This window comes from Saccopteryx bilineata, chromosome X (assembly GCF_036850765.1).
Source record: "Saccopteryx bilineata isolate mSacBil1 chromosome X, mSacBil1_pri_phased_curated, whole genome shotgun sequence".
Classification (NCBI taxonomy): Eukaryota; Metazoa; Chordata; class Mammalia; order Chiroptera; family Emballonuridae; genus Saccopteryx; species Saccopteryx bilineata.
Genome location: NC_089502.1, coordinates 121,468,173 through 121,481,883, shown reverse-complemented (window position 1 = coordinate 121,481,883; position 13,711 = coordinate 121,468,173). Strand labels below are relative to the sequence as shown.

General features: G+C 41.6%; 1 protein-coding gene and 1 pseudogene across 3 annotated transcripts in view; one reads left to right on the top strand and one right to left on the bottom strand.

Moving 5' to 3' along the window:
• Nucleotides 1–13,711, top strand: part of GK (glycerol kinase) — an 80,879-nt gene that overhangs the window by 41,272 nt on the left and 25,896 nt on the right. For all 3 annotated transcript variants that reach the window (XM_066248764.1, XM_066248765.1, XM_066248766.1), the window contains 6 exons: nucleotides 582–691; nucleotides 1,168–1,234; nucleotides 3,766–3,801; nucleotides 4,660–4,727; nucleotides 11,709–11,751; nucleotides 12,866–12,946. In XM_066248764.1, the coding sequence (XP_066104861.1) occupies nucleotides 582–691; nucleotides 1,168–1,234; nucleotides 3,766–3,801; nucleotides 4,660–4,727; nucleotides 11,709–11,751; nucleotides 12,866–12,946 (405 nt within the window). The remainder of the gene's footprint in view (nucleotides 1–581; nucleotides 692–1,167; nucleotides 1,235–3,765; nucleotides 3,802–4,659; nucleotides 4,728–11,708; nucleotides 11,752–12,865; nucleotides 12,947–13,711) is intronic.
• LOC136317293 (large ribosomal subunit protein eL33 pseudogene) lies at nucleotides 6,829–7,175 on the bottom strand (annotated as a pseudogene).

Here is a 13,711-nt window from a genome sequence, read left to right as displayed (position 1 = left end):
CCTCTGCCCCAGGTGCTAGAGTGGTTCTGGTCGCAACAGAGCAACGCCCCGGAGGGGCAGAGCATCGCCCCCTGGTGGGCAGAGCGTCGCCCCCTGGTGGGCATGCCAGGTGGATCCTGGTCGGGTGCATGCGGGAGTCTGTCTGACTGTCTCTCCCCGTTTCCAGCTTCAGAAAAATAAATTAAAAAATAAATAAATAAGAACTGAGCTGTCTAATATGGAAGCCACTCTGCCTTGAAATGTGGCTAGTCTGAATCGAGATGTGCCGCAAGTGTAAAACACATGCTGGACTTCAAAGAATACCCCCCCAAAAGTCTAAATTGTCTTTTTTATGTTGTACTATTAAAATTAATTTCACCTGCTTCTTTATACCTTTTAAACATAGCCACTAGAAAAGTATAAATTACGAGTGTAGCTCACACTATATTTCTATTGGACACTGCTAAAAACTAGAAAAATAAGTAATTAAAATATGTCATTCTCCTACTTTATTTGCTCCACTGCAGATTTTGGCCCTTGACAAAACGTGAATTAAATTGCAAATAAGTACAAATTTCACATGTCCTTTTAATTCTGTCCAGAGTTTGACGGGAGGACCCAATGGAGGCGTCCACTGTACAGACGTGACAAATGCAAGCAGGACGATGCTTTTCAACATTCATTCTTTGGAATGGGATAAAGACCTCTGCAAGTGAGTTGTGTTTTCCCCTAAGAACAGTTTTCCAAATATGTTACCTGTTTATAACATAAATCATTCTTTTCAGATGTCAGCAGAGCACCGAACTTTAAATGTTGGTATTTCAACTACAATCTACAAGTCTATGTTGTATATTCTTTTAAGTGAGACTATTGTTGCATATACAATAAACTTGCCAAATTAAGTAACTGCTTTGATTATTCTCCAAGGAAGATTAGGTTCCTTTAGAGAAGTACTTTGGTTTCTGTGCTTTTTATTTTTTATTGATGGGTTTGTATAGAATTTATATATAAATATCTAATCATGCAACTGTATTCTGCCGATTTATTTATTTGTTACCATTTAGTTTTATACTCCAATACATCCCTTTACTAATTGTTATTTACATTTTTTACCTTTAAATGCATATGTTTGCAGATATTTACTTAAAACAGTGTTAAACACCCAATCTTACTTTAATGTTTTTTCAGATTTTTTGAAATTCCAATGAAAATTCTTCCAAATGTCCGGAGTTCTTCAGAGATCTATGGCTTAATGGTAAATATAAACTTTCATTTAAAAAATTTTACTGTTTAGAATTTAAAAGTCAATTGTGTCACATTTGATAGTTTGACTTCTTTGTGAATGTTGGTGGTATATAAAATAAGATTTTAGTATTTAAATAGTTTTATAACTTAAAAATCTTAGAGTCCTTACCAATTCATTTTACATTTTATAAAGTTTAATTGGCTTTTCTTTGAGTATTATACTTTTGAAGAATTACTACAGAAGGTGGCATGGGAACATTTGAGCTATTTTGTTCTTTTAATCCAAATAACTATTTAGTATTTGTGGTATCTGCTTTTCATTTATAGAAAGATCTCTTCACAGTTAGTGATTTTCTTTTTTTTTTTTTGAATCTCTTTTTACTGATTTATTTTTTATTGAAATAATAGTTGCAAAAAATAGACATTTCCTGGCAAATATTAGAAACTCTAAAGGTCATAATAATCAAGTCAAACACTAAGTGCTCTGGATAAAGTTTGAGCAAGAATTCTTAAATTTTTCATTCATAATAAAGCCTTTTAAGGCAACATGGAGTTTTTAAGGGATAGCCACTGCTTGTCTATGCTTAAAGTGCTTCGATGATTTTATAGCTATCTACAAACTGACTTGTGTCAGAGAAAAAAAAAAACTATTCCTGAGAAACCGTTTCAGAGGATGGTTGAAAAAAAACAAAACAAAACATTTAACTGGCCTAGTTTTCTCTTGCATTTAAAATATTATGCTTCTGTCCCCCTTTTTCCCCCTTGCTGACTATAGAAAATCTCTCATAGCCTGGTGAGTAGGTTGCCCACCAATTATTCTACCCATTCATTCGGAAAAGATACAGTGCATTTCCATTCAGTTTTAAATAAGCAGAAGTCCGTTTACCAAACAGATTTATCTAGGATCATGACTCTTCAAATTATTATAAACTCTGGTCAAGCTTTAGTTTTTAAATTTTCCATAGACTGAGAGTGATGTTTCGAAACAGAAGACTACGGTAGTTTCCTGGCATGAGAAATTCTGATGTCACCATTACAAAGTACAGTTGTCATGTGCTTTGGCATAATAGGGAAATTAGATGTAGTTTTTAAATATCCTGAACACCTACCTTGACCAACCTTGCAGCCCAGTTAGTTGGAAATGCACTGTCACTTTTTCTGCATGTTCCCAGGACTTTTCCAGAGACCCCTCCCTGTGAAGAAACAGAAACGCTTCCGTGGCTGACCTCACATAGTAGATCCTGCTGGTAGTTTGATAATAATGTCAAGAGCATAAGCAAAGATTTCTCTTAGTATTTAAGTATATTAAGATATACAGCCTCTAGGTTTTCTACTGGTTCACTTTCAGCTCTTTGTGAAAATTTATCCTTCGCTTACCATTCAGGTTCAAGTTTGCTAAGGATATATACACTGCTCACAAAAATTAGGGGGTATTTTATCACCTCATACTCATTTTGAAATATCCCCTAATTTTTGTGAGCAGTGTATATAGTAAACAAAAATAGCAGTTCTTGAATTAACAAGGAAGCTTGAAAGAAAGAAAATAATAGCCGCTATCTGAGGGTGTTTTCTATTCAGTAAAGGGTTTGCACACATCTACAGTTATTTCCTTATCGTCAGAGCCATGTGAGGTGGCTTCAATTCTTACCCTCACTCTAACAGATAAGGGGTCCCAAGCTCTCAGAAGCCATGAGACAAGACCACAAATGGCAGGCGAAGGGGTGGGTCCATAGCTTTTGTTTGGTGCACTTCCTAATACATCACACCTACCTCAGAGATCATTTTCCTTTCCCTTATTTCCATAATACCGGTGCAAATTGTTTTGTGTTTGTGTATGTTTTTTGAAAAAATAAGAAGTCTGTTGAAATACACAGTCAGCCACTTAAATCTTGTTTTTCTTCCTGCAATGCTGGCCATACTTGCTCAAACTAAAAACCACTAATTAGATCACAAATTAGCTCTTGCTTATCTAAAGTTGAAGAATGATATTAGCTATGAATTAACAGTACCTGATGCCTGAACAATGTTGCATTTCTTATCTTAGGAGCAGTTTGGGTAGGAAGAATAGTTAGTAAAATGCAACTTTCCAAAATAAGTAAGTTTCATGCTTTGATAGCTATTTATATATTCATTTTAAAGAATCTGTGAGTCCTTCCTTAGTAATGGCGATAATAGCCAAGAGCCAATGAACTTCAGCATTCATGTAGCCCAGGCCCCATTTTGTAGATAAATAAATCAAGGCATAGAGAAGTTTCAGCGGCCTGCTCAGTGGCTTAATACTAACTAACCAGGAGGACAGCTCACGTCTCCTGACTCCCAGTCCAGTATCCCGTGTCCGTTCCCCAATGTCATGTCTCTTCGTGTCATCTTAGGAATACTTCTAATACCTGTCTCTGAACCACTCGTAGTTGGAACACTTGCTTTGTCTTGTCTGCCCCACATGCTCTGGCACGTCGCTATCCATGTTCTTTCCCACAGCGGTTATGTTGATAGAGCCAACAATTCGAGATTATTCATAATCCTTTTTTACATTTTTATTAGAAAGCTGGGGCCTTGGAAGGTGTGCCAATATCTGGGGTAAGTGTCACCAGCTAACATCGCCCTGCTACCTCCCCGCCACCCCTTCCGTGTCATAGCTTTCTTCCTATATGTTCATCTACCTGCCTCTTCCTAAACTGTGCAGAAGGAATAAGAGCAGCAGAATCAGCGAATTCTTATTCTTGTGTGGGTTGAGAATCTTTTTTTATTTAATTAATTGTGTTTACATAGATTCTAGGGTCACCCCGAATGCCTCCCCTCTCCCCGCTATTCCCCTCAACATCTCCCTTGCCCCCCTCCCTACAGCGCCCTCCCCCTTTCCCTTCAGGTTTATCCCATCCTATCATCCCCTTTCCCTCTGTCCTCTTTTCCTCTGGTCCCTTTGATCCCTCCTCTGTCTCAGTTCTGTTCCTCAGTTCTCATTATTCCTTGGATTCCTCAAATGAGTGAGGTCATATGATATTTTTCTTTCTCTGCCTGGCTTATTTCACTCAACATAATAGTTTCCAGGTCCCTCTATATTGTTGCAAAAGGTAATATTTCCTTCTTTTTCATGGCCCCCTAGTATTCCATTGTATATATGTACCGTTGCTTTTTAATCCACTCGTCCACTGACGGACACTTGGGCTGTTTCCAGAACTTCGCTATTGTGAACAATGCTGCCACAAACATGGGGGTGCATTTCTTTTAAATGCATCAATTCTCCACCCCCTTCCCATAGCTATTATCTCATAGGGGTTACAACAAATAGGAAAAAGGCCAAATGGAGGTGATCCATAAAACATAGATCAGTTCATTCCTTGATAAATCAAAAAGGGAAAATAAATCCTATGGCTCTTCTGAAAAGGAAATTAATACTATTGTCTTAGTGTTCTTTATTGTCACTCACACTTTCAGTGTTTGGGGGACCAGTCTGCTGCATTGGTGGGACAAATGTGTTTTCGAGACGGACAAGCCAAAAATACGTGAGTTTAAGAAACAGACCTAAAAACCAATGATGTTTTTGTTGTTTTTCCTTTCAGTGCTTTGAACGAGAAAAAGCTTTTGAAGTTTATCCAGGCTGAAAATCAATAGCTTAAGTGTTCCAATAGGAATATATAAACTTTTTACCATTTGTTTTTCTTTGACTCTGTCAAATAAAATGTAGTGGGCCATATGTAAACACATCGGTGAGCCTTGTGGAGACAATACTTTATAAAATTCAATACCTCTTCCATCCAGAAACTCAATTCTGGTTTACAGTATTCATGCCTTTTTGGGTGAGATTGGCAGGGAGGGCAGGGAGGGCTGAGCAGAGGGGAGGGAAAGCCATATATTAAACTACAATTTTCACCATATTGTTCCTGCCCTAGACTTTCTTACTGTGACTAGAAAGTCAGAGTTTTGTGGAGTTTTCAATGCTGTTCTCCTGGCACTGCATTCTCCTCATTATCTGGACATGCTCCTTTGACAAGGAGCAGAAGAAATGATAGAAGTGGAGATTCGGTGCATTTTCCTCCTAATCTCATCTCCTGACTACTCACACACGTAGAGTCTTAACAAGCCCCATCTCTAAGAGTAATGAGATTACTCCCAGTTAAGGATGAGAAAACAGATGCTCAGGAAACTTAAGCTAGTAAGTGGCAGAAGCAATCTTCGGCCCTAGGTCCATGTGGTTTAACTTAGCCAGGCCCTTAACCTCTACCCTTTCCTGACCCAACGTGGAAAATATTTCTATAAACCCGGCAAGAGACTGTCTACATTTCATTGTTCTTTTCTTGAGAATTTCCTAAATCTCTCAGCACTGTTTAACTTCAGTGATGAAGTTCTTCTTTCGTGACTAATGGAACGTGTACTATTTTAGAGTAAATGTTGTTGCAGTCTAGCAGGATCAGCAGTCGTCGTTACAGAGTGTGAGTTTTTTTTGGGGGGAAGGGATATGATGAAAATTCTTCCAGGTCATGGTGTCCTGAGGTTACCAGGAGTGAGAGGGCTTGCGGGAGCGTGGGTCTTGAAACATATTGTTTGGATTCTGGGGTTCAGACAGCTGAATCGGGAGTCAGGAGAAAGGATAGAAAACGGGCTTTTACCCACCACCCTTCTTTCCTCCTCGGTAGGCAGGCTAATCACTAATGCCAGTAAATCAATGCTATCTCTGTTTGTCAAGTACTTAACATAATACCACCCAAATTGCCTGATTTCCTTCTTTCTGTTCTCAAACATTATCAGCCAGCCTGACCTGTGGTGGCGCAGTGGATAAAGCATCGACCTGGAAGGCGAGGTCACCAGTTCAAAACCCTGGGCTTACCTGGTCAAGGCACATATGGGAATTAATGCTTCCTGCTCCTCTCTCCCCCTCTTCTCTTTCTCTCTCTCTCCTCTCCAAAATGAATAAATAAAATCTTTAGAAAAATTATCAGCCAAGCCCTGAAATGATGCAGTTAAACAAGGGAAGGCTTGTTGAGTACCTCTGCAGCCACCGCTCGGTGGAGGAAGGCAGTAGCAGATGAGAAGCTCTCCGGGCTCATATTCCTCTCCCTGAGGGGGAAGAACACAGATACACAGTTAACCATATTATAAATGAGGACTGAAGTGCCCTAAGAAACTTTGAAATATGGCTGTTGAGTTCCAAAAGCTGGGGAAAAAAGTCACAGAAGATGATGTTACTAACAAGATATTTTGAGGAATGAGCGATATTGGCGCATGCTCAGAACCCCGAGCAAAGATGCAGACCAGGAAATGAAAGGCTTTGTTTAGGGACTACAGAGAACATGTGTGTAGGGAAGTGGTTGAAAATAAGGCCAGGATCAGATTGTGAAGACCTAAATTTCAGACTGAGAACTTTTCTTTCTTTCTTTCTTTCTTTCTTCCTTCCTTCCTTTCTTTCTTTCTTTCTTTCTTTCTTTCTTTCTTTCTCTTTTCTTTCTTTTTCTTTTCTTTCTTTCTCTTTTCTTTCTTTCTTTCTCTCTCTCTCTTTATTTATTTTTTCTTTCTTTCTTTCTTTCTCTTCTTTCTTTCTCTATTTTTTTTCTTTTTTTCTTTCTTTCTTTCTTTCTTTTTACAAGAGAATAAACCCATTTTATTTGTTTACTCTTCAATAAGTTTAAACCCTTGAGGGTACAGCACTACATGGATTCTGTGTCCAAAGGCCTTAGCAGGAAGGTTGCTTGAGGATTTAACGTGAACCACCCACTGTTTCCACGAGCACAAGTGACCTTTCCCCAGATGACTCTGGTTTTGTTCTCTTTGCCACCAGGAGTCACTGTGTTGTTCTTGGCCTTGTACACATCAGCACATCTCTTGCATAGAGAGAATTCAGTTTCATCTTAAGCATAAATACCTTCAGTTTTCAGAAGAGCTGTGTGCTCCCTCTGGTTCTGGGGACCCCACTTATAACTAGCAAAAATGTCCCTGGACCACAGCTTTCCAGACATATTTGTCATTATGGAAGTCCTGTTTCCAGACGATTCCACAGGCTCCAAGATGGCAGAAAGAGCCTGAGGACTTTTTTCCTGCTAAGCAGTGGGACACTTCTATAGGCTTGTGAGCCAGTGTTCAGAGATGACCAAGGCTGTTTGTTTAATAATATGGCCATCCTAGGTCAAAGTGAGGGGAGACTAGAGGCAAAGAACCCATGGAGTAGGCCACTACAGTGTGCTCATAGCAAAGGCAAGGGTTAGAAAGGACTGGGACAGCCTGAGCAGGTGGTGGCGCAGTGGATAGAGCATTGGACTAGGATGCTGGGGACCCAAGTTTGAGACCCCGAGGTCACCAGCTTGAGCGCAGGCTCATCTGGTTTGAGCAAAGCTCACCAGCTTGGGCCCAAGGTCGCTGGCTCGAGCAAGGGGTTATTCGGTCTGCTGTAGCCCCACGGTCAAGGCACATATGAGAAAGCAATCAATGAACAACTAAGGTGTCACAATGAAAAACTAATGATTGATGTTTCTCATCTCCCTCCTTTCCTGTCTGTCTGTCCCTATCTATCCCTCTCTCTGACTCTCTCTCTCTCTGTCTCTGTAAAAAAAAATAAGGAAAAAGGAAAGGATTGGGACACAGAAGAAGGCTGCAGGTGTATGTCCATAGCACTGCAGAGGGACAAGATACAGGGAGGGATATGGACTTTAGTCACCTGCGCCCGGAAGTTAGGCTTAGCCAAAATAAGGACCAGGTCCAGATAGAACATAGTTATTCATGTGGAAATCTGCATGATAAACATTTTTAAAAAGGAGGCTTAGTCAGCGGTACCAAAGACTACAGAAAGGTCATGGGGGCTGAGAGTGAGAACAGACCGTCGTACCTAAAACTCAGGTCTTCATTGGGACCTCCAAGAACGAAGCTTCAGTAGACCGCTCAGGGTGGAAGCCAGGATGCAAATGGTCAAGTGGGCATCATAGGCAGGTTTAAGAAAGTCTACAGGCAGCAAGACAGAATGTGCTTTGCAAAAGTGCAGCCATTCGGGGATAGTGAGTGAAGCAGATAGTTTCTTAGGTTAACAGACTCATACCAACATTGGAGGGTTTTGTTTGTGTTTTTGGCCACAGCAAGACCAGAGAATGTTTCTTTAGAGTCTGAGCGGAGACCAGATGGAAGCTTTAAAATAAACAGGAGCAGAACAGAGTCCTAAGAGGTTGGAGAGATTGGGACTGAGAATTTAGTTAATCTCTCTGAACCTCAGCGGGGAGCCAGTGCGTCAGCTCAGAATTCAGTGCAAAGCCCCTCTCTGTTTCTGGGGAGAGGAATGGTTGAGGGGTGATTCTAATTGTTCTTTTATCTGTATTTTCTAAATTGTAAGAATAAACATGGATTATTTGAATGTTATTTTTGCCTTTAAGAAAACAAACCCAAGATAGATGGTCCTCTCCCCAAAGGCACTGAGAGTAATAAATGAGGCCTTCTTACCTCCTCTACAGCTTCAGCCAGGACCTCCCCCTTCCACTGCGCACCATCGTTCACGCTTTTCCAGGAAGGATAGCAAACACCCTTCACCTTCGCAGAGGGTAGAGAGGTCAAACATGTTTGGGGGATGTTTAAACACAGGGCACTCTTAAGGAAGAATAGACAGACCATAAAAATGCTGAAAGCAGCATATCTTTTGGATGACTGGCAAAAAAGGGTAATAAGGCCCTGGCCAGTTGGCTCAGTGGTAGAGCAACAGCCTGGCATGCAGGAGTCCTGGGTTCAATTCCCAATCAGGGCACACAGGAGAAGCACCCATCTGCTTCTGCACCTCTCCCCCTCTCCTTCCTCTCTGTCTCTCTCTTCCCCTCCTGCAGCCAAGGCTCCATTGGAGCAAAGTTGGCCCAGGCGCTGAGGATGGCTCTATGGTCTCTACCTCAGGCACTAGAATGGCTCTGGTTGCAACAGAGCGATGCCCCAGATGGGCAGAGCATCGCCCCCTGGTGGGCATGCTGGGTGGATCCTGGTTGGGCGGGAGTGTGTCTGACTGCCTCCCCGTTTCCAACTTCAGAAAAATACAAAAAAACAATTTTTTTAAAAAAAGGGTAATAAGATTTAAAAGGAAAATAATTGCCTGTGTCCCGCTTTGACAGCTGTGGCCTCCGTGTAGCAGGAAGTCTCTTCATACACTGCTAATGCCCATTAATTACTTATTAAGTATACTAATTTAAGGATTCACTTTTTCTAAGTACCCCAAGCCTTTCCATCAATTTTGTACTTAAAGACTTGTACACCACTATTCATATCAACAGTGTTTTAAATGGGTGCTAAATTGATACAAGTTTCTGCTTTTATTTACTTATTTTTTTGTGACAGAGACCGAGGGAGAGCAACACAGAGAGAGAAACAGATAGGGACAGACAGACAGGAGGGGAGAAAGATGAGAAACATCAGTTCTTCATTTCAGTTTCTTAGTTGTTCATTGATTGCTTTCTCATATGTGCCTTGATCAGGGGGGCTACACCAGAGCTAGTGACCCCTTGCTCAAGCCAGCGACCTTGGGCTTCCAGCCAATGATCTTCGGGCTGAAGCCAGAGACCATGGGGTCATGTCATGCTCAAGTCAGCAACCCTGTGCTCAAGCTGGTGAGCTCACGCTCAAGCCGGGTGAGCTCGTGCTCAAGCTGGCGACCTCGGGGTTTTGAACCTGGGTCCTCAGTGTTCCAGTCCAACACTTTACCCACTGCGCCACTGCCTAGTCAGGCTTTTATTTTTTTAAAAAAAAGCCCATTTTATTGATTGTAGAGAGAGATGAAGGGGTGGGGGAAAGAGAGAAAAACATTGATCTGTTCTGTATGTGCCTTGACTGGGGATTGAACCCACAACCTTTGTATATCAGGATGACACTCTAACCAACCAAGCTATCTGTCAGGACCAGATTTCTCCTTTTAAAAATTTGAAACAAATCATAAACTTCCATTTTAGGTGATTTATGTATTTTAACTTTTAAATGTATTATTACCTGGACCTAATGGTATTTTACTGATGTCTTTAAAAACTTCAGATACTCGTTAATCCAGCTCTGGCTGGTTGGCACAGTGGTGGAGCATTGGCCTGGCGTGTGAATGTCCCAGGTTCGATTTCCGGTCAGGGCACACAGAAGAAGTGACCATCTGCTTCTCCACCCTTCCCTCTTTCCCTTCTCTCTCGCTATCTCTCTCTTCCTCTCCTGCAGCCATGGCTCAGTTGGAGCAAGTTGGCTCCATGGCCTCACCTTAGACACTAAAATAGCTCGGTTGCCAAGCAACAGACCAATGGCTCCAGATGAGCAGAGCATCCCCCAGTAGAGAGGGGGCATGCTGGGTGGATCCTGGTTGGAGCACATGTGGGAGTCTGTCTCTCTGCCTCCCCCTTCTCACTTCAGAAAGAAGAAGAAAAAAGATACTTGTAAATCCCATGTTCCCTGAATGTGTCTGCTGTGCATCAAGCAAGCCGAGAATCTAATTGAGTGAGAAGAGAGAGACTGTCTTGGGCTGATTCTTATTTAGAACAATAGCACCCAGAAAAATGTCCATCGGGAAAAAATTGCCCTCAGTTTCTGTTTGCTCCATGAGATAGAGGCTGCGGATGGTGTCTATGGACATAGTGCTGACTGGTAGTAGCTTCTGCTGAGGTCCCTCTGCCTGCTCCGGCCTGAATGCCGCCCCTCTCCTACCTGCTGGAATGTCACAGCATAGCAGTAGGGCCTGTCGTGGGTGGGGTGGGGGGACCCCAAGCTCAGGCAGGTCAGCTTGTGGAAAACCAAGGGTGACAGTCGCAGCCAACGTGGTTGAAAACTGTTTCTCTGTGACCCTCGCTTGTATCAGTCTGGGCTGCTTATCCACCTGGCGCAAGTGAGAACTACGCACGTCCACATGCCAGACTTGCTGCAAGGTCCGAAGCTTATGCTGATAAAGGTGCCACAGAGTAAGCTCAGTTCTTCCATGGCAGTAAGATCCCGCCAGCACCGTTAGCATGCCCGTTCCTGCCGAGGGGATGGGAAAGCTGGGTCTCAAGTAGCCTTCTCCGCTGTGTCACTCCTGTCCCCACTGCCCTGCTACCCGTTCCTGCACTCTGAACTTGGCCTTCTCTTTGCGCCAGAAGATAGCAGCCTTTCTGTTCATTGTATGAATGACAGTGCTAAACTGGCCAGCCCCGTTGCTGAATGGCTCTTAGTCACAATGCTTTGATCCCCATGGATTAGTAGTGACATTACTGTGACTAAAGGTGGGATTGGTTGTAATTCAGTGATATTTTATAAACACAGCCATGGGCTATCACAGACGAAGCACTGGATACCCACCTGCATTTTTCCAGTAAGATTGCACTAGGCACGTTTTCTTCTAGACTGATCTTTAAAACATGATTTCAAAAGGAGTATGTGATGTTTGTTAGTTTTGGGAACTTTTCTAAAACTTTGCTATAATGACTTTTACTGTACTAAGTTAAATGTCAGTTTAAATAATTTGTATTATTAATGTTTCACCACTTTTAATAAAATCGTCACACTGTTTATTCTTTCTCCAATTATAGGTATGGAACAGGTTGCTTCTTGTTATGTAATACAGGCCGTAAGGTAGGTTTTTTTCAAATCAAAACATTGGTGAGCCTGACCTGTGGTGGCACAGTGGATAAAGTGTCGACCTGGAAATGCTGAGGTCGCCAGTTCAAAACCCTGGGCTTGCCTGGTCAAGGCACATATGGGAGTTGATGCTTCCTGCTCCTCCCCCTTCTCTCTCTGTCTCTCTCTCCTCTCCCTCTCTCTCTCCTTTCTAAAAATGAATAAATTAAAAAAAATAAAATAAATTAAAAAAAAAAACATTGGTGAAAATCTTCTTTAACTTCATATAAATAATGCTTGAGCATAATTTGCTATTAAGTTACATTTTAAACTGCAGCCCTTTTTAATTTTTGTTAGAATTTAATTAAGAGCGCAATGATAAATATCACTAAATTTGAATGGTTCTAGTAAACCATTCTAGGTTCTTGGAATTTTATGTTTCTAACTGTGTTGGCTGCATATGTATACTAGGACCTTGTTAGATTTTCGGAGGTAGGGGGTTGAGCCCTGTTAGATTCTTAATGCAAATCTAATTTGGAACAAAGTATAAACTTTTCGTACTGTTTATAAGCGTATTATTCCTAATACTGATAATTTTGACTAAGATTTTTTATAATTATCTTTATTGAGTTATTTTGAACCTAGGCTATTTTAGCTTTTAAAAAATAATCTGTCTTTTTACTTTCTTGACTACTGAAGTTTCTTCTCTTTTCTTTTTTTTTATTTTTTTATTTTTTTATTAAATTTAATGCAGTGACATTGATAAATCAGGGTACATATGTTGAGAGAAAATATCTCTAGATTATTTTGACATTTGATTGTGCTGTATACCCCTCCCCCAAAGTTAAATTGTCTTCTGTCACCTTCTATCTGGTTTTCTTTGTGCCCCTCCCCTCCCCTAACCCCTCTCTTCTTCTTCACCCTCTCCCCCCACCCCCAGCCTCCCGCCCCTGTTGCCATCACATTCTTGTTCATGTCTCTGAGTCTCATTTTTATGTCCCTTCTATGTATGGATTCATCTTAGTTTTTTTTTTTCTGATTTACTTACTTCACTCCGTATAATGTTGTCAAGGTCCATCCATGTTATTGTAAATGATCCGATGTCATCATTTTCTTCTCTTTTCTATAGTGTGTATTTTCTGAACATGGCCTTCTGACCACAGTGGCTTACAAACTCGGCAGAGACAAACCTGTTTATTATGCATTAGAAGTAAGTACTTTTCAATCAACATGGATAATATGACAAACATTCAAAATTAAGAGAATCATAGTGTTTTCTAATACCTTTTCTGGTAAATCTTTTTTTTTTTTTTTTTTTTTAACAACAATACCCTTTACTCTAGGTCTAGGCTATCAGAACAAGTATGTTTTTTTGGTTTTTTGGTTTTTTTTTTTCCTTTTTCTGAAGCTGGAAACGGGGAGAGACAGTCAGACAGACTCCCGCATGCACCCGATTAGGATCCACCCGGCACGCCCACCAGGGGGCGATGCTCTGCCCCTCCGAGGCGTCGCTCTGTTGTGACCAGAGCCACTCTAGCGCCTGGGGCAGAGGCCAAGGAGCCATCCCCAGCGCCCGGGCCATCTTTGCTCCAATGGAGCCTCACTGCGGGAGGGGAAGAGAGAGACAGAGAGGAAGGAGAGGGGGAGGGGTGGAGAAGCAGATGGGCACTTCTCCTGTGTGCCCTGGCCGGGAATTGAACCCGGGACTTCTGCACGCCAGGCTGATGCTCTATCACTGAGCCAACCGGCCAGGGCTGGTAAATCTTAATACATAGGACTGAAAAAACTCTGTTTTCTTCCTGACATTTGGTGGAATGGAAGGAACTTGGGACTTGAGCTGGGGTCAGGACTCCCAGGAGACCTTGCATATATCGGTTCCTCAGTTCTTTACCAATTAATTGTGGGACCTTAACCACTTTGCTACTATTTAGCTGCTTCACAATGTGAGATTTTCTATTTCTAAAATTGAATGAGG